The sequence below is a fragment of the Culex pipiens genome, chromosome 2 (assembly GCF_016801865.2).
Source record: "Culex pipiens pallens isolate TS chromosome 2, TS_CPP_V2, whole genome shotgun sequence".
Lineage (NCBI taxonomy): Eukaryota > Metazoa > Arthropoda > Insecta > Diptera > Culicidae > Culex > Culex pipiens.
Window position 1 is genome coordinate 47,210,741 of NC_068938.1, and position 22,045 is coordinate 47,232,785.

Sequence of the window (22,045 nt, forward strand, 5' to 3'; positions counted from 1 at the left end):
CCTCACCAGAATAGAGCCCTTAGGACAAAGTTCTTTGTCAAAAAAAATTTACAAAATGATGCAGAAAATTCAAGTCCTATTATTCATTTGGCAGGTGACTGCTCAATCTTTTTTGCCTTCCTCACTGAGGTAAGGCTATAATCCTGCTCTAAAAATGAACTTTTTATTAAAAGCTCGAAGACCCACCTTCATGTATACATATCGACTCAGAATCGAAAACTGAACAAATGTCTGTGTGTGTGTATGTGTGTGTGTATGTGTGTGTGTATGTGTGTGTGTATGTATGTATGTGACCAAAATTCTCACTGAGTTTTCTCAGCACTGGCTGAACCGATTTTGACCAAACCAGTTGCATTCGACTTGGTTTAGGGTCCCATACATCGCTATTGAATTGTTTGAAGTTTCGATAACTAGTTCAAAAGTTATGTATAAAAATGTGTTTTCACATATATCCGGATCTCATTTATATGCATGTAAACGATGTCCGGATCCATCATCCGACCCATCGTTGGATAGGTAATCAAGAGACCTTTCCAATGAGTCCACAACATTGACGATCTGGCAACCCTGTCTCGAGTTATGACCACTTAAGTGATATTTATGAACTTTTTTGAAGCCGGATCTCACTTAAATGTATGTAAACGATGTCCGGATCCATCATCCGACCCATCGTTGGATAGGTAATCAAGAGACCTTTCCAATGAGTCCACAACATTGAAGATCTTGCAACCCTGTCTCGAGTTAAGACTGCTTAAGTGATATTTATGTACTTTTCTGAAGCCGGATCTCACTTAAATGTATGTAAACGATGTCCGGATCCATCATCCGACCCATCGTTGGATAGGTAATCGAGAGACCTTTCCAACGAGTCCACAACATTAAAAATCTGGCAACCCTGTCTCGAGTTAAGACTACTTAAGTGATATTTATGTACTTTTATGAAGCCGGATCTCACTTAAATGTATGTAAACGATGTCCGGATCCATCATCCGACCCATCGTTGGATAGGTAATCGAGAGACCTTTCCAATGAGTCCACAACATTGACGATCTGGCAACCCTGTCTCGAGTAATGACTACTTAAGTGATATTTATGTACTTTTTTGAAGCCGGATCTCATTTAAATGTATGTAAACGATGTCCGGATCCATCATCCAACCCATCGTTGGATAGGTAATCGAGAGACATTTCCAACGAGTCCACAACATTACAAATCTGGCAACCCTGTCTCGAGTTATGACTACTTAAGTGATATTTATGTACTTTTTTGAAGCCGGATCTCACTTAAATGTATGTAAACGATGTCCGGATCCATCATCTGACCCATCGTTGGATAGGTAATTGAGAGACCTTTCCAATGAGTCCACAACATTGACGATCTGGCAACCCTGTCTCGAGTTATGACTACTTAAGTGATATTTATGTACTTTTCTGAAGCCGGATCTCATTTAAATGTATGTAAACGATGTCCGGATCCATCATCCAACCCATCGTTGGATAGGTAATCGAGAGACCTTTTTAACGAGTCCACAATATTAAAAATCTGGCAACCCTGTCTCGAGTTATGACTGCTTAAGTGATATTTATGTACTTTTCTGAAGCCGGATCTCACTTAAATGTATGTAAACGATGTCCGGATCCATCATCCGACCCATCGTTGGATAGGTAATCGAGAGACCTTTCCAATGAGTCCACAACATTGACGATCTGGCAACCCTGTCTCGAGTTATGACTACTTAAGTGATATTTATGTACTTTTCTGAAGCCGGATCTCATTTAAATGTATGTAAACGATGTCCGGATCCATCATCCAACCCATCGTTGGATAGGTAATCGAGAGACATTTCCAACGAGTCCACAACATTACAAATCTGGCAACCCTGTCTCGAGTTATGACTACTTAAGTGATATTTATGTACTTTTTTGAAGCCGGATCTCACTTAAATGTATGTAAACGATGTCTGGATCCATCATCCGACCCATCGTTGGTTTGATAATCAAGAGACCTTTCCAACAAGACCACAACATAGAAGATCTGGCAACCCTGTCTCGAGTTATGACCACTTAAGTTATATCTGTGTACTTATTTTTCTGGATCTAAAAAAATAGCTGAAATATGTGTCTAAATCACTCATATTACCCATTGTTGGTAAAAAGTGAGGAAGGCATCAACCACATAGGTGGATTAAGGTAGTTTTTTATCATGAATTCAATTATTTTTCAAAGAGAACCAATATATTCATCTCAAAAAAATATTTTATCTTTAATAAACGGAAAAAAATCATTAAAAAATGTTTATTACTGATTTATTTTCAAAATTATCAAAAAAAGATTTCAAAAGGACAAAACATTCAATACTACGCCCTTTTGAAATGTTAGTCTTGATTTAATATTTTGAAAATATTATTTTCGAAAAGATCGAAACATTTTACGAATGTTTTATTTTTTATTATTGTAAATCGAACCATTAGTTGCTGAGATATCGACATTAGAAAATTGTGGTTTGTTTGGGTGAGACTTAGAAAACATCAATTTTCCTGTATTTAAACTTTTTCATAGCAATATCTCAGCAACTAAGGGTCGTATCAACAAAGTTCAAAAAAACAAAATAAAGAGAATTGTCTAAACTTTTCAACAAAAATTTATCAAAAGTGTTCAAACATGAGCACTAATTTTAAAAAATTAATTACTGCGACTATTTTGAAAGAAGCATTTTATAAAAATTTCACTAAAGTACCTTTGGATTGCAAGTTCAATTTTACATAAAAAATTAAATTGAAAAATTTTTGCGTCCAATATTTCGATTTTTTGAAAAAAAATGATTCAAAAAATCATAAATCGGTTTAAGCTTTTTTGCTCATTCTGGAAATTTCTTAAAAGTTGACATTTGATAGATAAATGTCAAATCAAGTTTAAGTGACAAAAGTGAATTTAAAAATCATCAAAAAAAATTTACCATGCTTCATTTTTTTTTCAGTGTAGTCCATATTCATACCTACAACTTTACCGAAGACACCAAATCCATCAAAAAAATTCCTTCAAAAGATACATATTTTTGAATCATCTCATATTACTTTTGTATGGACAGCTGCCAAATTTGTATGGAAAATTATATGAACCAACTAATGATGCAAAATGGCTTCTTTGGGCATACCAAAGGCACCGAAAAAGTTTCAGCCGCATAAAAAAATACTAAAATTTCAATTAAAGAAAAAAGACCGATTTAGTAGAGAACTGCTCAATTCCATTTGTTTATTGTAGGTGATGTGATTTTTAAATTAATTAGAATCAGTTTTAACAAAGATCTCAGGAGAAACAATTTGAACCGCTTACTATAGAATTGGAAGTAGTCTTCAGTCAAAAGTACTTGACTTACAAAGTGGATTCAATCAAAAATTAAAAACTTAAATTTCAATGACACATCGGAACGCCATTTAAAAGTGCCAATTTATTATGTAAAGAAAACATTTACATTTGAGTAAAATAGACAACACTTTTTGAAATTCGGAATGATCATTTATCAGAAATTGTATGACAGAATGGTTGCTTCTGATCTCTCTTAAGTGTAAAAAAATGGTTGAGTACAATCAAAATGACATGGCAAAATGGAAACCCAATCAGGTGAATTTTCTTAAAATAGAAAAAGCTTTTTTTGTAATCCTTGTGAACAAACAGATTTAAAATGAAATAAATAGAAAAAATCATGTGAAGCCATTTGAACCCTTAACAAGAATCTTTATAACTGGAATTTGAAAAAGGATTTTTTTATCAGTGTTCCTGTTTACTAATTTGTTGCAAGAGCACAAGCATGGCTACAAGAATTTAAAAAAAGAGAATTATTATTTTCCGAATCAGTGATCCTCAACAAAGCTGAATTTTGATTTTTGATAGCTAACTTAAGGGGTTACATACATGTAGAAAATCTCAAAATTTCATATTAAGGCAAAATCGTAAATTCCACTAAAAAGATGATTTCAAATCACTTCTGAAAGCTCCATGAAGATATTTCATGATTCAAGTGAGTAACAAACGATTTAAGTTTGAATTTTTGCCATGCGCAAAGCGAACTGCCAAACTTTGTGAGCGTTTATTTCGAAACACAGAGTTGATTTACGGGTGCCACGATATCTCGAGATGGTATGGACCGAATACGCTGAAATTTGGGATGAAGACTCTCAAGACATATTCCGTGTGCATGACGAAGCCCGATTTTTAAATTTTGCTTTTAAAAAAATACAAAAATCAAAAACTGACGATTTTTAATATGAAAAACATAAAAATATTTTTAACTTTTTTTAAAATAAACTTTTTGAAAATCGGCCTTCGTCATGCACACGGAACCGGTTTCTTCACCAAAATTTTTAGCCGATTTGGTCGAAGCAGTGTTGAGATATCATGGCACCCGTTTTTTGAAACTGCTTACTTCAAATAGCTATATTTCAGCAATGATACAACCAAATGTCTCCAAATTTGTTTTGTTAAAAGTTGAAAATGTATACTTTAATGCACTGCAAACAGATTAACAAAAAATGTAAGTGTGTGTTCATACCAATTTCTGACATTTTTGCCGATTTACATGTATGTAACCCCTTAAGTTGTAACTGTTTTCATTTTATTTTGAAATGCCATTTTTTCCCATTTTAAGGTTTATTTTTAATTTTTTTAGAACCTTCTGCGTAAAATTTTTTTTTTTGTTCAATGCATTATTTTTCTCCTTATAAATTTACACTTCACAAAATTTAAAAATTTACGTTTTTTTATTTTTTTATTTTCCTCATGACACACTTTTCCAAAATATGTCTCGTATGATAAAAAAAGCTGAAATATTATTAAAGATTCAGATTAGAAACGAACTTTTCATTTGCTACAGCAATTACTCCGTGACGTTGTAACGGAGTGAGAAGTAGCGAAATTTTGACCCTTTTGGTTTCATACATTTCATATGTTAAAATGACCCCAACACCCAAAACATTTTTGGATTTAAATCTTTTTTGTTTTTTTTTTTTTTTGCTTGAAATAGTTTGGTACACTTTTCAATGATTTTTTATAATAACTTGAGAGAACATTTCCTGAATATGAACATTAAAAGGCACATTTCTTAAAATTTGTTATGAAAAACATCACAAATTTAATTAGTTTTACTTATTTATCTATTATTCATACCACTTGTTTTCTTCGCCAAATAAAGAATTTAAAAAATCCATCATTTGTTAGGTGATTATGTTTTAGATTGATGTTCAGTTTTTTATTTATATTTTCTGGATAAAAACCGATAAAATTATGTTATTGTAGTGATTTAGATTGTAACTTTGGAAAATATATGTAACGGCCATAACCTTTACTAATATTGTTTTTTTTTTTTTATAATTGACCAATAGGATGAAACAAAAATGACTTTTTGGCGGACATTCAGACCTGGTTTCGGTGGGCGACAATTTTTTATTTTTTTATTTTGCTCGAATTTGATATTAGAGTTGTTTTAAAATAAAACTATCATGTTACGAACTATTTTTCTAAACTATCAGAATTTGAATCATAAGTTTTCTATAATGGTAATCCACTGACTATTGTTTGTTGTTACCATACAAAAACATAAATCTTAACTTAAGTATTATGAATACTTATAAAACGTTTCATACATTATTTTTCGTTTTGCTTGTCTTTTAACAATCAATCAACCATTTAACTTGCTATCCAAAAGCCTCAAGCATCAATCGAATACACTGCAAACACACTGACTCTTTCCTTAACTGTCCAACACGAACTGTTCTCTTAACAATCAGTATAACAACACGTGTGAGCATGTTTGAAACCACTTCTTACAAGTAACACAAAATTTATACTAAAACACCACCACGATCTGTTAACAAAGATTTGATTTCTTCAGACTAAAACAAACAAAATAGTTAAACTTGTTCTTCAACCTCCCCCTTGTAATAATCTAGTTTGGAAGATTTGTCATTAAATCGTTGCGTTGATGTCCACCTGCACCTCCTGTTCCCTAACCTCCTCCCACCTCCTTAAATCCCATCCCGAAAACCACAAATTTGACAGTTTTCATTTATGGCAGATTAGTAAAGCTAGATTTAAGTCAATTTGGTTGACTGAAAGTCAGACCACAGAAAAGGTTAAAAGGAAAGAGTTCAGTTTTCAAGTCCGTAAGCATAGGTTGGAGAACAGTGTTGCCAGAACGTGAACAAGGCTGACGGTGAGTCAATTTTGATTGTGTTATTGTTATGATATTTTTAAGGTATGTACTTTTTTGACATCTGTAAATTTTATTCATCTTTATCGATACAGTTATGATCTGTGTAAATACAGTACTCAATTTTGGCTAAATTGTGCTTTGAAAAATAATGTCAACTATTTTGATCTACTGAACCATTTCTTCGACCAAATTGACTTAAACTTGTTCTAGTCTTTTTCAAAAACTTTACAACACACATACACACACACATAATGCTCGTTTGTTTGTGACCTGTGTAACTCACCAAAAGGATAACCTCACAAAAATTACACTCACTCACATCGTTCACACTAGTTTGTTTATGTTGTCTACTAATCCTGTACTAACCATTCACAAATTATCGATTTTTTCCAGTATTTTCTCGTAGATTTTCGTTTCTTCATCTAGCTTGCTCGCTTTTCACCATAGTTTGATTATTCTACCTACAAAATTCTCCAAAATGATTTCCCACCCCAAAATTCTAACCTCACTTTTCTTTCCCTTTCCCCCCACTTATCTCTGTCCTTCCAGGCTGCGGGATCTCGCTCGCGAAGCAGACGGCTCAGCGGCGGATTGTCGGCGGTGACGACGCCGGTTTCGGTTCGTTCCCCTGGCAAGCCTATATTCGAATAGGTTCATCGAGGTAACGTGCAAAAAGAAGGGCCCCCATTTGGATCACATCAAGAAAGACACACACTCTGAGCATGAACTCTCTCAGAACTACTTGTCCGGCCAGAAAAAAAAAGCTTGGCGGCTTGTCGGCAAACAGTCGGACGAACATTACGCGGGGTTCTTGCTTTGCTTTCAGTGTTTTGATGGACAGTTGGACGTGCTGACCTACGTGAAGCGAAAAGCGGACGGAAACTTCGCCGGGAGATTTTCAGACGAAAGAAAAACCGATGCATTTCGTGCACTTCACTTTCAGATGTACACTACTCTGTACCATACTGTGGCTGGACGAGCTTTTTTTAACATTTCGAAGGGTTAACACTTTGACTAATCATTGTAGAAAGGATTTTGCCTTGCATGACATCATCGTTAACAGTTGAATATTTTTGAATTAACCGTGTGTAGAATAATTATCGGCTTGTTTTTTTTTTTTTTTTTTGCAAAACACTTATAAACAGACAATATCTATTCCATTTAAAATTATCGAAGCCATTCAACTTTTTTTTAATGTTCAAATTTGCTTTTGTCACATAAATTCTAGAGCAAATAGGTATACTTTGGAGAACCCTAGGGGAGCGTTCATAGCAAAAGTTAGAACAAGGGTATTAAGGTTCTTTTTAACCTTAATTTTCTAATAATTGCAAAAAATAATTATCAAATCTTTTTCTCTAAGCATAAAATTAGAATTTCCAAGCAGCCAGCGATAACCGGTTTCGGAATTTTGACTTCATGAGAAGCATTCTTATTCAAAAATGGACAAAAAATATATTAGAAAGATTGATCTTTAACGTATTAAATTTGTATTAAAACGTTTATTAAAACTTAAAAAAAGTATCATTGAACATATTTGACATTTGTATATTTGTTTATTTTTTTCTATGTTTTCCATAAATGGAAGCAAAACTAAAACGATTTTTTTATGACTGCTTTGATTGAAACGTGTTTTTTTGTTTTCCAAGCTTTAATCAGTAGTTAATATAGGAAATCACTTTTCTCTTCTTTTAATTTGAACTCAAGGAAACATAATTCAATTTTAAGTAAATTTGTATTAAAATATATAACAATAATATTTACACGCTAGAATATTACAAATCTAACATGCCATGTTTTTTTGTATACTTTGACCATAATGATGTTAGTATTTTTTTAAATATGGGTTTCAAATAATCGGAAAATTCATTAGTGTCAGTAATTTTTGTAAACTCTTAATAAAAAATCACAAACCTAAATTTTTAATAGATTTTTAAATAAATTTATTAAAATTTTAAAAGTTATCACAAGACATTGTTTTTTTAGAAAAAAAGTACAAAAAAGGAATTAAATCCCATACATAATGAAAAAAAAACTCACCTTGAAAAAACATCACAAAATTATTTTTCTAAACTCTTCGGTTTTATTTTTTCCATGGCAGTATCAAATGCTCGTGAAATTTCCGATCATTTCAACCTAGATAACAACAAACAAAACAAAAAATTGTATTATTTACTAAAACGAGAGTTTGAGAAAATTTTGAGTCTCAAAAAAAACTATATTTACCGATATATTTGAGAATATCTGGATCATTTGAAATTAATATTACAAAAAAGTTAAATCTCAATGTTTTTTTAGAGAATTCGTAATTTGAGGAAAAAAAAGTATTTTTAGAAATTTAAATAATGTTGACAGTACCTCAAATCATAATATTTGATTATTTGTATAATTCTTAGTTTTGTGAAAATTTGTGGAGCCATCCGTGGATAGGGCGTCCTAAATTGCTAATGCTAATGCTAATGCTAATGCTAATTCTTAGTTTTGTGAAAATTTGTTATTGTCAAAATCTATGAAAAATTCCCGATAATTTTATTTTCATACTACAAAAACAACAAATTGGAGTTTTTAAAGTAGGTTTGACAACATTTTAAGTGTTAAAAAATAAAAAAAATAAAACCCTTAAAATTTATGAGCAATTCTCAATAATTGGATATTGGAATATGGATATCATTGCAAAAACATAAAATTTGAGTATTTTTTGCATATATGTACAAGTTTCTTTGTGAAAATAGTGGATTATGAAATTTGTAAAAAATGTTTAGCATGACTGATAAACTTTCAAAAACCATTTGTCATTTCAAAATATTTGCCAGAAGCAGCATTACTGTTATCATCTATGAAGCATGTTGTGAAAGTTTGAATCTGAAAATTTTGAAAATAAGTGTTGGATTTGAAATGTTGATAATCAAGCATCAAAAAGTGAAAACTTCTTAACTTCATTCCAACAAATAAACACAAAAGATTGTTCTAAGATATCTGAATTCAATCAAGCAATATGAAAAAACTAACTTAATCCACCTATGTGGTTGATGCCTTCCTCACTTTTAACCATTCAGAAAAAAAGAACACAATGTATAACTTATGTGGTAATAACTCGATACAGGGTTGTCAGTTCTTCAATGCTTTGGACTCATTGGAAAGTCCTTTCAATTACCTAACCAACGATGGGTTGGATGATGGATCCGGACATAGTTTACATACATTTAAGTGAGATCCGGCTTCAAAAAAGTACATAAATATCACTTAAGTGGTCATAACTCGAGACAGGGTTGCCAGATCTTCAATGTCTTGGACTCATTGGAAAGGCCTTTCAATTATCTAACCAAAGATGGGTCGGATGATGGATCCGGACATAGTTTACATACATTTAAGTGAGATCCGGCTTCAAAAAAGTACATAAATATCACTTAAGTGGTCATAACTCGAGACAGGGTTGCCAGATCTTCAATGTCTTGGACTCATTGGAAAGTCCTTTCAATTACCTAACCAACGATGGGTTGGATGATGGATCCGGACATAGTTTACATACATTTAAGTGAGATCCGGCTTCAAAAAAGTACATAAATATCACTTAAGTGGTCATAACTCGAGACAGGGTTGCCAGATCTTCAATGTCTTGGACTCATTGGAAAGGCCTTTCAATTACCTAACCAACGATGGGTTGGATGATGGATCCGGACATAGTTTACATACATTTAAGTGAGATCCGGCTTCAAAAAAGTACATAAATATCACTTAAGTGGTCATAACTCGAGACAGGGTTGCCAGATCTTCAATGTCTTGGACTCATTGGAAAGGCCTTTCAATTACCTAACCAACGATGGGTTGGATGATGGATCCGGACATAGTTTACATACATTTAAGTGAGATCCGGCTTCAAAAAAGTACATAAATATCACTTAAGTGGTCATAACTCGAGACAGGGTTGCCAGATCTTCAATGTCTTGGACTCATTGGAAAGGCCTTTCAATTATCTAACCAAAGATGGGTCGGATGATGGATCCGGACATAGTTTACATACATTTAAGTGAGATCCGGCTTCAAAAAAGTACAAAAATATTACTTAAGTGGTCATAACTCGAGACAGGGTTGCCAGATCTTCAATGTCTTGGACTCATTGGAAAGGCCTTTCAATTACCTAACCAACGATGGGTTGGATGATGGATCCGGACATAGTTTACATACATTTAAGTGAGATCCGGCTTCAAAAAAGTACATAAATATCACTTAAGTGGTCATAACTCGAGACAGGGTTGCCAGATCTTCAATGTCTTGGACTCATTGGAAAGGCCTTTCAATTACCTAACCAACGATGGGTTGGATGATGGATCCGGACATAGTTTACATACATTTAAGTGAGATCCGGCTTCAAAAAAGTACATAAATATCACTTAAGTGGTCATAACTCGAGACAGGGTTGCCAGATCTTCAATGTCTTGGACTCATTGGAAAGGCCTTTCAATTACCTAACCAAAGATGGGTCGGATGATGGATCCGGACATAGTTTACATACATTTAAGTGAGATCCAGCCTAAAAAAGTACATAAATATTACTTAAGTGGTCATAACTCAAGACAGGGTTGCCAGATCTTCAATTATTTGGACTCATTGAAAAGGCCTTTCAATTACCTAACCAACGATGGGTCGGATGATGGATCCGGACATAGTTTACATACATTTAAGTGAGATCCGGCTTCAAAAAAGTACATAAATATTACTTAAGTGGTCATAACTCGAGACAGGGTTGCCATATCTTCAATGTCTTGGACTCATTGGAAAGGCCTTTCAATTACCTAACCAACGATGGGTCGGGTTATGGATCCGGACATAGTTTACATACATTTAAGTGAGATCCAGCCTAAAAAAGTACATAAATGTCACTTAAGTGGTCATAACTCGAGACAGGGTTGCCAGATCTTCAATGTTTTGGACTCATTGGAAAGGCCTTTCAATAACCTAACCAACGATGGGTTGGATGATGGATCCGGTCATAGTTTACATACATTTAAGTGAGATCCGGCTTCAAAAATGTACATAAATATCACTTAAGTGGTCATAACTCGAGACAGGGTTGCCAGATCTTCAATGTCTTGGACTCATTGGAAAGGCCTTTCAATTACCTAACCAACGATGGGTCGGATGATGGATCCGGACATAGTTTACATACATTTAAGTGAGATCCGGCTTCAAAAAAGTACATAAATATCACTTAAGTGGTCATAACTCGAGACAGGGTTGCCAGATCTTCAATGTTTTGGACTCATTGGAAAGGCCTTTCAATAACCTAACCAACGATGGGTCGGATGATGGATCCGGACATAGTTTACATACATTTAAGTGAGATCCGGCTTCAAAAAAGTACATAAATATCACTTAAGTGGTCATAACTCGAGACAGGGTTGCCAGATCTTCAATGTCTTGATTTCATTGGAAAGGCCTTTCAATTACCTAACCAACGATGGGTCGGATGATGGATCCGGACATAGTTTACATACATTTAAGTGAGATCCGGCTTCAAAAAAGTACATAAATATCACTTAAGTGATCATAACTCGAGACAGGGTTGCCAGATCTTCAATGTCTTGATTTCATTGGAAAGGCCTTTCAATTACCTAACCAACGATGGGTCGGATGATGGATCCGGTCATCGTTTACATACATTTAAGTGAGATCCGGCTTCAAAAAAGTACATAAATATCACTTAAGTGGTCATAACTCGAGACAGGGTTGCCAGATCTTCAATGTCTTGGACTCATTGGAAAGGCCTTTCAATTACCTAACCAACGATGGTTCGGGTGATGGATCCGGACATCGTTTACAAGCATATAATTGAGATCCGGGTATTCGTCAAAACACATTTTTATACATAACTTTTGAACTACTTATCGAAACTTCAAACAATTCAATAGCGATGTATGGGACCCTAAACCAAGTCGAATGCAACTGGTTCGATCAAAATCGGTTCAGCCAGTGCTGAGAAAACTCAGTGAGAATTTTGGTCACATACATACATACACACACACATACACACACACATACACACACACATACACACACACAGACATTTGTTCAGTTTTTGATTCTGAGTCGATATGTATACATGAAGGTGGGTCTAGGAGCTTTTAATAGAAAGTTCGTTTTTAGAGCAGGATTATAGCCTTACCTCAGTGAGGAAGGCAAAAGAGTTTGAAATAATTTTTTTTCAATAAATTTCGATAAATGTTGCTATTTATTGTGTTAAATCCAGAATTTAAAAATTTAGCAGCAATCGAACAGCTTAATAATTGTAAATAACAACACAAATTTAGAAATAATTCTTAATAACTTATAAGGCTGTTGCAAATTTGTTAAGTTGTTCTAATTTTTGTTTCAAAATTAATGACGGCAAAACAGTTAAACTAGTGTAAAACGCATTTTAAACACTATGGCTTGTCATTTAAAATTTCATATTATTTTGATTTGTTTGCCCTCCACCGAGCCGAAAGACAAAAACTTTGAAAAATATTTGCGTCGGCCTAAATCAAAAATAAAAAATTGTTTCAAAAAACTTTAAAATGTCGATGAAAATTTAAGTACCATCAGCTGAAATTGATTTAAAATGCGTTTCCCCGCGTTTAGAGTCACTTTTAGCATGTTTGAGATGATTTAAAAATCATTTGATTTTTTTTTTTAAATTTTCGATGTTTATGTTTTTTTCGCTAAAATTTTCGTTTTTGTCAAATCTTTCATTTTTTGAAAATGAATTATTGCAAAACAACTAAACTAGTGTAAAATACATTTCAAAACACATTTTCCATACAAATGCTGAAACTATGGCTTGTTATTTCAATATTTTTTTTTGCCTACTTCCTCCTCGACCCCGGCCAGAGCCAAGGGATAAAAAGTTTAAAAATATTTGCATCGGCCTTTTAAAAAAAATATATTCAATTATTTTGAACATTGTTTTGAAAATTTTAAAATACAAAATGTTTATTTTAACAAAAATAACTTTTGTCCTGTAATTTTCCAAACGTTTCTTCAAAATCTCTGATAAAAGCTATTTTAGCATCCATTCAAACAGTGCTCTCAACAAAAAGATTTTCTTCTCACGGCCAATTGACCGTGACACTGAACATGAAGGCCCAGCCTTCAAAGGCTTCAGCAAATGCCAGCCTGGTCTAATTATCCCACGCCATCACCACTGCAGCAGTAGCGCTAAAACCGTCCAAACCCATTTTAATTAATCTCTCATCTAATCCACGCCAGTCCATCCATCGCATTTGTGTGTCCAGTAGCGAAACACTAACAGCTGTTTAACACAGAAGTGCTGTGTCCAGTGCTCTTGAGTAGATTTGCGCATAATTAACCTTCATCCATCCTCATCCAACATCCGTCTAATTCCATCTTGTGTTTTTTCTCTCTTTCTTTCCTTCTTTGTTTTGTTTTACCCTCTTTTTTTCTTTTTGTGTTTTCTTTTTGTTTTCTTCCCCCCTCCCAACTCCCTCACCGGCCCACTTCCCCACTTTGTTTTGTCAGTCTTCTAGTTCGCAAACCGCATAGTTTGTAATTACCCCCGCCCTCCGTTTTTATTTCTTTTTGTTTTGTTTAATTAATCCGCGACTAATCGGGTTAACTAATCCCACTAACATGTTTTTTCTCTTGTCTTTTTTGCTCTCTTGTCACCCTCACCGTCACGGCACTTGTCTATTCTTCCTGATTACTGTCTCTTTGTCTCTTTCTTTGTGTTTTCGAACCCTCTTTGCTGCTGTGCACGGAACGCTTGGTGTTCGGACGCTCTTTGTTCACCGCGCGGTGTTGGTCCTGTCATCACTGTCATCATCTGTACACACGTGACCACAACAAACAATGACATCAACCTCGCTGACACTCACACCAAAACCAAAAACAAAACAAACAAACAATTCTTCCGTCACCCCGCCCCTCTCTCTCTCTCTCTTTCTCTCTCTCTCTCTCTGGTCTCCCCCGCTGTCTTCTGTCTGTCCCCCTTCACCCCCACCCTGTCCTGTTTCTACAAACACAGATCTATGCTTTCCAGATGCGGGGGTTCGCTGATTTCGCGGCGCCACGTGGTCACCGCCGGGCACTGTGTGGCCCGGGCCACGCCCCGGCAGGTCCACGTGACCCTCGGCGATTACGTGATCAACTCGGCCGTCGAGCCGCTGCCGGCGTACACCTTTGGGGTGCGCTCGATCAACGTGCACCCGTACTTCAAGTTCACCCCGCAGGCGGACCGCTTCGACGTGGCGGTGCTCACGCTGGAGCGAACCGTGCACTTTATGCCGCACATCGGTAAGGAACAACACCCACACACACACGAGTCTGGGAGAAGGTACAGGGTTATGAGCGGGGAGGGAGGGTCCTCCTAACCTCGTCTCCGGGAAGCGTAGTGAAGACCTGGACGGATGACCAGGGACATGACTTCGACACCGACTCCTAATTTGAATCCGGCTTCTGAAGAGCTAGTGACTCCGACTTCAACTCTCATCAGCTCAGACAACAGTTTAGTGTAGTCCAATACGCTCCGAGACAGGAGGAGGGCCCTGAAAAGGATGCTGGCTTCCACACTGGGAAACGGTGGAAGCTGGGACCAGACCGCTTCTAGGGTTTGTTCATCAAATGGTCTAAAGGGAATTACACTTGTACACCAATAGGCAAGACAAGGCATCTAATAAGAGCACGAGCTTTATTATCATTGATTTTCATAGGTCAACGACTTCGGAAGCACGACAAATGTCGATGCCCGTATCATGCGTTACTTTTGACCTTAGACAACAATCAAAAATTGATTCCTGCTATTGAAGACTCAGCGACACTAAAAATAAAAAAGAAAAAAAAATAATAAAAAAAAATAAAAAAAATCAAAATTTAACATGAATGCAAAGAGAAAAATAAATATTTAGGAAAATATCAAGTAAATGAACCATCAAAAGGGGTGACATTGTATCTGGGGGGTAATATTGGATCTTACAAAATGCTGAAATTCGAATAACCCAACCTTACCCCTTTGACAAAATGAAACCCCTTAAGAAATTTGAATTTGATCTATTATCAAGTTATCAAAACTGTAAAAACATGAAAATATTCAATAACTTTGCAAATTTCCAAAATCAAGAATTATTAAATATATTTTTGAAATATTTGAAATTGTCAAACAAAACCCTCGTGTGCTATCTTATAACATGCATTACGAGTTTCAAAATAGCAAACAGCAACGGTTTCTTTTTTCTTTTAGAAAATAAGAAAATTAATAAATGTTATGAATTTTAGCAGAATATGTTTGAAAAGTAACATCACAAAAAAAATATAAAATTCAAGAATCTTATTTAATTTTAAATTGTATCGAAATATTTAAAAATTCAAAAAAAAAAGAAATTTTCAATAATCAAAAAATTAAAAATTCAAAAAAAAAATTTTTTCAATAATCAAAAAATTAAAAAAAAATATAACTGAAATAATTCAAGTGTTTTTTCTCCACATAAAACAATTTTTGAATATCGCTTTAGAAATCTTATTCAGACACAATATTTTTCTACAAATAAAAGTAACATAAAATATATTGATTGTCCCTAGTTAAGAACGAGGACGAGGACATTAATTTCAAAGTTTTTTTCCCCTTTTCTATTGATAAGGTTGAAATCTATGATCGATACATCTTGAACTTTGATAGATCCTTTTTGTTTTAAAGGGTTTTTTTTATAAGATTATTATTTAAATTCATTCATTTGTACGTGTACGTCTATGACAATTATAAAATGAATTTAATCAACTTTTTAACATAAATTTTAAACTAAACAAGATATTTTTTAAGTAAAATAATTTAAACATGAACATATTTAAAAAAAACTGTCACAAACAAACCTCTGGAGAATTTGTATTTATATGGTTAAATGTATTTCAGTTTTCTTGCATTGTTCTAAACATCAATCTAGCCAGAACTCAATATAAAAAAAAACATCTGCATCTCGTCGCCATCGTGCTAACTTGTCGTACGTGCATTTTGGGCCAAATTGAGTTAAGAACGCCATTTTGTGCAGCTCACAATGCCTCACCTTTTGACCTTCACAGATCCCCAAAATTCGATTTCAATCCTGAGATATTCAACAAAAACCGAAAAAACTCCGTGCCTTTTTGTCACTTTACATATGAAAGTAGTTTCAATCTTGTCGTGCTATCTTGTCACTCCATGAAAATTGATGTAAGTGCGACAAAAGGCCAAAGGAATTTCAGGCCAGGAAAGTCAGGATGCGTTTGTCGCACGTACAAGCTAGATTACCGTAAACATTTGTAATTATAACTCGGGACTCCAGCAACCAACTTCAACCAAACTTTGGGACAATGCATAGAATGGTGAGCCAAACAAAACGTGTTTGTTATTGTTTACATTGCGTGCTCTCGTTTTTGAATATTCAAGGTCAAACATTAAAACGCGTTTTTCTCGGAACGTCAAAATGGCGGGTGCGACATGATAGCACGACGACGTCGATCTGTGAAACAACTTTAGGCAAGCTATATTCTGGTAAATTTACCTGAGCTCAATTTTTCTAAGATAACTTTCAGCAAGATAATTTCAGTTACCAGGACCAAAAAAAGATTATAAGTAAATATTATATTTGTGAGATATCTTCCTGAAAGATACTTCCTTCAGACAAGTTTGTATAAGAAAACTTTCTGCAAGATAAATAAAACTATTGTTAGATAACTTCCTGTATGATAACTCCTGATATTTTTTTGTAAGATTACTTTCTGCAAAATAGTTTAAGATATTTTTTCAAAAGTCAGCTTTCTTAGTGACAGCTCAGATCATTTTTGGTATGATAACTTTCTATAAGCTTCATGTAAATTTTTGTATGATAAATATCTGCAAAATAACTTTAGATCAATTTTTGAAAGGTAACCTTCGAAAGATAAATTCGGACCAATTTTTGTAAATTTAATTTCTGAAAGAATACTTCAAGTTTTGTTGAATTGATTTCAGCAGGATTACATTAGTTTTTTAGTAAAATAATTGACCAATATTTTCATAAAGTCGCAAGTAAAATTTGTAGCCGTTCTTATTATTTTATCTAGCAAGATAAGATAAAAGATTATTTCATATAAAAAGGTCCACGAGTTCAAGATAATCAATTTCATGATTATTTCAGATAAATTTTTAAGGATAACTTTTTGCAAAATAACTTAATGTGATTTTTTGTAAGGTGACTTTCTGCAAAATAATTTCAGATGAGTTTTTGTATAAGAACTTTGTACCTGTATATTTTTGTACGATAACTTTATTCATGGTAGCTTTAGTTCTTTTTTAGAGACATCATTCTGAAAAATAACTACAGGTTTCGTAAAAAAATACTTTCTAAAGGATAGCTTAAGTTTTGGACAAAATAATTAAACAAATATTTTCTTCAGAAATAACAGTAAATTTAAAGTCATTCTTTGTATCATATCTTGCAAGATAACATTTGCTTATTTTATGCAAAATATTACGTTTCTGCAAGATAAACTCTTCGAAGATAATTTCCAGTAAGTTTCAGCCACTCTCAGCAAGATAATTTTAAACACATGTTTGAATGGTACTTAAATTCAGGTATATATTTGTAAATAAAATGAGATATTTTTTTAAGATAGCATCAGGTTTTGGATTTTTTTTAAATGACTTTCTGCAGTATTGCTTTAGTTTTTAGCAAAATAATAAACCAAATATTTTTGAAAAAAAAAAAAACAGTAAAATTAAAGCTTTTCTTAACAATTTATTTTGCATGATAACTTTAGCTTATTTCATAGATAAGGCTGTAAGATTATTTCAGTTTAAAAAAAACTAAACGAATATTACCATTGAAAATAGATAAACATATAAAATCCATAAAAATTAAATAAAAATTCATCCCGTTTATGGCAACACGAAATTTTCGAAAGTTTTTCCATCAACGCTTATTTTTAAAAGGTAGATTATTTTGTGAAGATTTAGATTGGTTTTCGATCAAAAATATAAAAAAAAATTAGTCGGTCAAATTCATAAGTATAACAACTTTACAATTTGTATGCTTTCTTTCTTTATTGGTTTCTTTATAAATTCTGAAAGAATTATTCTCTCTGAGCATAACATATTTATTCATTTTCGGTCCGTTCCATAAAATCTAGTTTTTGATAGAAATGTATTAAAATCATTTGAAATACACTAGCACTTCCAATAAATATTCTTTTCTTAGAATGAATTCCTGAAGGCACCTGACTTCTTTGAACAGTACCTTGACACATAACATACATCAGAAGTTTATTGTTATCTGTACTAGCAGGACATGAAATAAAATGTAATTTTGTCAATTTGTGTGAGTTGAGGTAATCCAACTTATACAAATCATGGCTAGATATCAACAAAGAAAAATAAAAGACTTTCATTATGTTCAGATATTTAATCTTCATATTATTCTATGCTTATATTAGATGCCTTGTCTATTTTATATATCAAACAAGTCTTTCGAATAAGATTTCCATTTTCTCATTTAAAACAAATTTAACTCAAGTACTTCTTATCCGGAAATCACATACGTATCTGCTAATGACAAATTGCTTCAAACATATTCCTCTTTATGTAATCTCTTTCCGCTTGAATTTTCTGTGAATATTTCTTTTACAAAACAAACAAAACTTCCTCTTCTCGGTCCCACGCGTGCCAAAAATTCACGAAACCAATCCCACAAAAAACCGCGCGATGACCGCCATCACCACCATTTCCGATACTTCTACTTCCGGGCCACTTCTATCCACGTCCAAAAACAACAAAAAAAATCAAAATCTCCACAACCACCTCAATCGTGCACCACCACCACCTTGATGATCCCACACCCAAACTGTTGCCCCGGTGTGTGCGGGTGTGTGTGTTTGTTCGTGTGACCTCCCCTACTGTTCTCCCTTTGGAATCTGTGTGCGTGGTCCGGTCCTCAACGAAATCAACAAAACCCCCCAACCCAAAAAAAAAATCCTGTAGCGCCAATCTGCCTGCCGGAGAAGAACGAGGACTTCCTGGGCAAGTTCGGCTGGGCCGCCGGCTGGGGTGCCCTCAATCCGGGCTCGAGGCTGCGACCAAAGACGCTGCAGGCGGTGGACGTTCCTGTGCTGGATAACAGGTAACAAGCCCTGAATGGGGAGCTAATCTCCGGGGGATGACATTTTGAAATTTTGATTTTCATAATAAAACAATTCTGTGTTTACATTTCAAAGATTTTAAATCTCATCGAAATTAACAGTGAAACACCGTTGGTTTGACCCTTTCAAATACTGTCAAACCATCGTTGCTTTACTGTACACCTCAATCATTTAACGATTCACCCTTTTGAAATGTAAGCACAGAATTCCTCTTAATACGTCTTTTTTGTTTGCTCCCCTCAACCAACCCCAACCCCCAACAAAACAGAGTTTGCGAACGGTGGCACCGCTCGAACGGAATCAACGTGGTGATCTACCCGGAGATGCTGTGCGCCGGCTACCGGGGCGGAGGCAAGGATTCCTGCCAGGGCGACTCCGGGGGGCCGCTGATGCACGAAAAAAGCGGACGATGGTTCCTGATAGGTGAGTTGGTTTTGGGAAGGGAACCCATGGTAAGATAGTGCTGTTCTCTATAGAATTTCAATAAAAATCCTGAGATATTCATCAGAAACATTAAAAACTCTGTGCAGATTTGAGACTCTTCATTTAAAATGTAGTTCCGATCCAATTGTGCTATTTTGTTATTTTAAAAAAACTTAAGGAACGTTTGTTACTCTTTAAAAAATTGTGAAGCACTTAAGGATATTTAATATTAAATTTAAATTTAATTATAAAATTTTAATATCAACATCGCTAGACTAAGCTTATTGTTTAAACATATTAAAGATATACCTAAACCTACCTATACCTATTGAAAGTTAGGATGTCTTGTTGAACTCATCTCGAAACATCTAGGCACCTTGATGATAAACAATATGTTATGCATTATAAAAAAAGCCAATAAATGCATTTGAGGAAATATAATTCCCATATTTTTGACAAGACTTAGAGCAGGCATTATTGGAGCTATGGTGTATTCAGAAGTTTTGTTGCAAATGAGAAACCCACATGGCTCGGCACATCCTTTCCCCTGTACTCTTCACATGTATAAGGACCAACTGTTCTCTGTATAATTGCCCTGCAGAGCTCCACGGCCCGATCGCAAAAAGTGCTTTGAAGGGACGAGTTTTTCAGAAACCAGAATTTAAGGGCTAGCTGGGTATAAGTAAAACGTAAAATGTGCACTTCGGTTCTAGCGATACATTTGGACAGTACAGAGTGGAAAAGGCAGAGCCAAAGAGGATTGAAAAAACATTCAAACCTCTTCGGCTGCGAAGTTACGGCAGTGGATCGCTCGACACACTCGCTCAACAATAGCGTGTGTGCGTGTCCCATCTGCCTAATAACAGAAGAAGCCTTTGTGATTCTATAAATAGAATTGCAAGTCCGCAATAGATCTAATTTCTGGTCGCAGTGGATAGTGGCATCGAACAAAAAAAAATGAGAAAGCTTGATTAAAAATGAAGGTGGTTCACAGGTAGAGTGTATCAAAAATTTTAAGTTTTATATTTGTTTGTAAATGTAAAAAAAAACGAAACTATTGGCACTACGCCCCCCGGGGCATGGCCTTCCTCTAACGTGGGATTTCTGCTCCAGCGCCTCTGACGAGACAGGAGAAACCGGGACCGACGTTTTACTTCACCATCCGATAGAAGCTCAGTGGATAAGGCGGGAATCGAACCCGCGTCTCATAGCATCATCGGGATCGGCAGCTGAAGCCGCTACCCCTGCGCCACGAGACCCACTTGTAAATGTAGCAAACTCTAAAAACCCAAATTTTTCATCGTCTTAGAAAAAAAAATATTTAGGGCATAATGGTAAACAGTTGCAACCAATTAAAGGTGAATAATGCAACTTTAATACCGTGGGGGTGACTATGGGTCAAAGAACGATACACCTCTCGTAATTTCTTAGTAACAAAAACAATTTAAATAACATCGAAAATCTTTCAACGTAGATTTGTTCTTAGACAGTTTACTAACATTTTCCCAAAATATGGTGGAAATTATGAAAATATTTTTTTGAGGGGGTGACATTGGGTCAAATGAAACTAAAATGATGCTCAAATACAATGATATGGTATAAACAAGTCATCCAATAGTGTTTCTTGTTCGAATGAGTCGTATTAACATGCTACAATGTTTGAAGTAGAGATTTTCAAACATTTGGGTAGTTTTCGAGCAATTCCAACAGAAATATTAGAAAAATGATTTTTCGAGAGGTAATTTTTGGCCCAAAACGTACCTCAACTTTAGACAGCTGCCAATATAACAGAATTTGTTCTAGGAACGAGATTTTTCAGTGAAGTCATCTTAAGATGTCCCCTACACAACCCTTTTAACAGAATTTAGTTTCATTGAGAAGAACCTGAGAAATGTTAAAATCCGTAAAAAATCACTTTGACCCAATCTCACCCCCAGACCCAATGTCACCCCCACTGATGGTACTCAATTAACGCGAAACCCCGAAAGCCAAATTTAAGGATTCAGGTTGCATCCAAAAATATAGGTCCTAGCATTATTGCATTATTATTGCATTTCAGAATTTTTCAGTTGGATAGACTTCCATTGCCATCGAAATTTACATGTCTTTGAAAAATAAATTTTCGTGCTCCTGATTTTTGGGGCCTCTTTTTAAGGGAAGGAAAGAATCATGAAAAATATTTGCAACGGCCTAAATCAGAAAAATAAATCGAATGAGATACAGTTTGTCAATCTTGTTTTGCAATAAAAAAAATAATTGAAAATTCCTAATCAACTCTGCT

At 34.6% G+C, this 22,045-nt stretch overlaps 1 protein-coding gene across 1 annotated transcript in view; it reads left to right on the plus strand.

Annotated features, from left to right (window-relative positions):
- The window catches only part of LOC120422517 (serine proteinase stubble), a 40,685-nt gene that overhangs the window by 13,905 nt on the left and 4,735 nt on the right, over positions 1-22,045 (plus strand). The window contains exons 2-5 of the mRNA XM_052706900.1: positions 6,757-6,868; positions 14,240-14,493; positions 19,184-19,322; positions 19,610-19,764. Of these exons, the coding sequence (XP_052562860.1) occupies positions 6,757-6,868; positions 14,240-14,493; positions 19,184-19,322; positions 19,610-19,764 (660 nt within the window). The remainder of the gene's footprint in view (positions 1-6,756; positions 6,869-14,239; positions 14,494-19,183; positions 19,323-19,609; positions 19,765-22,045) is intronic.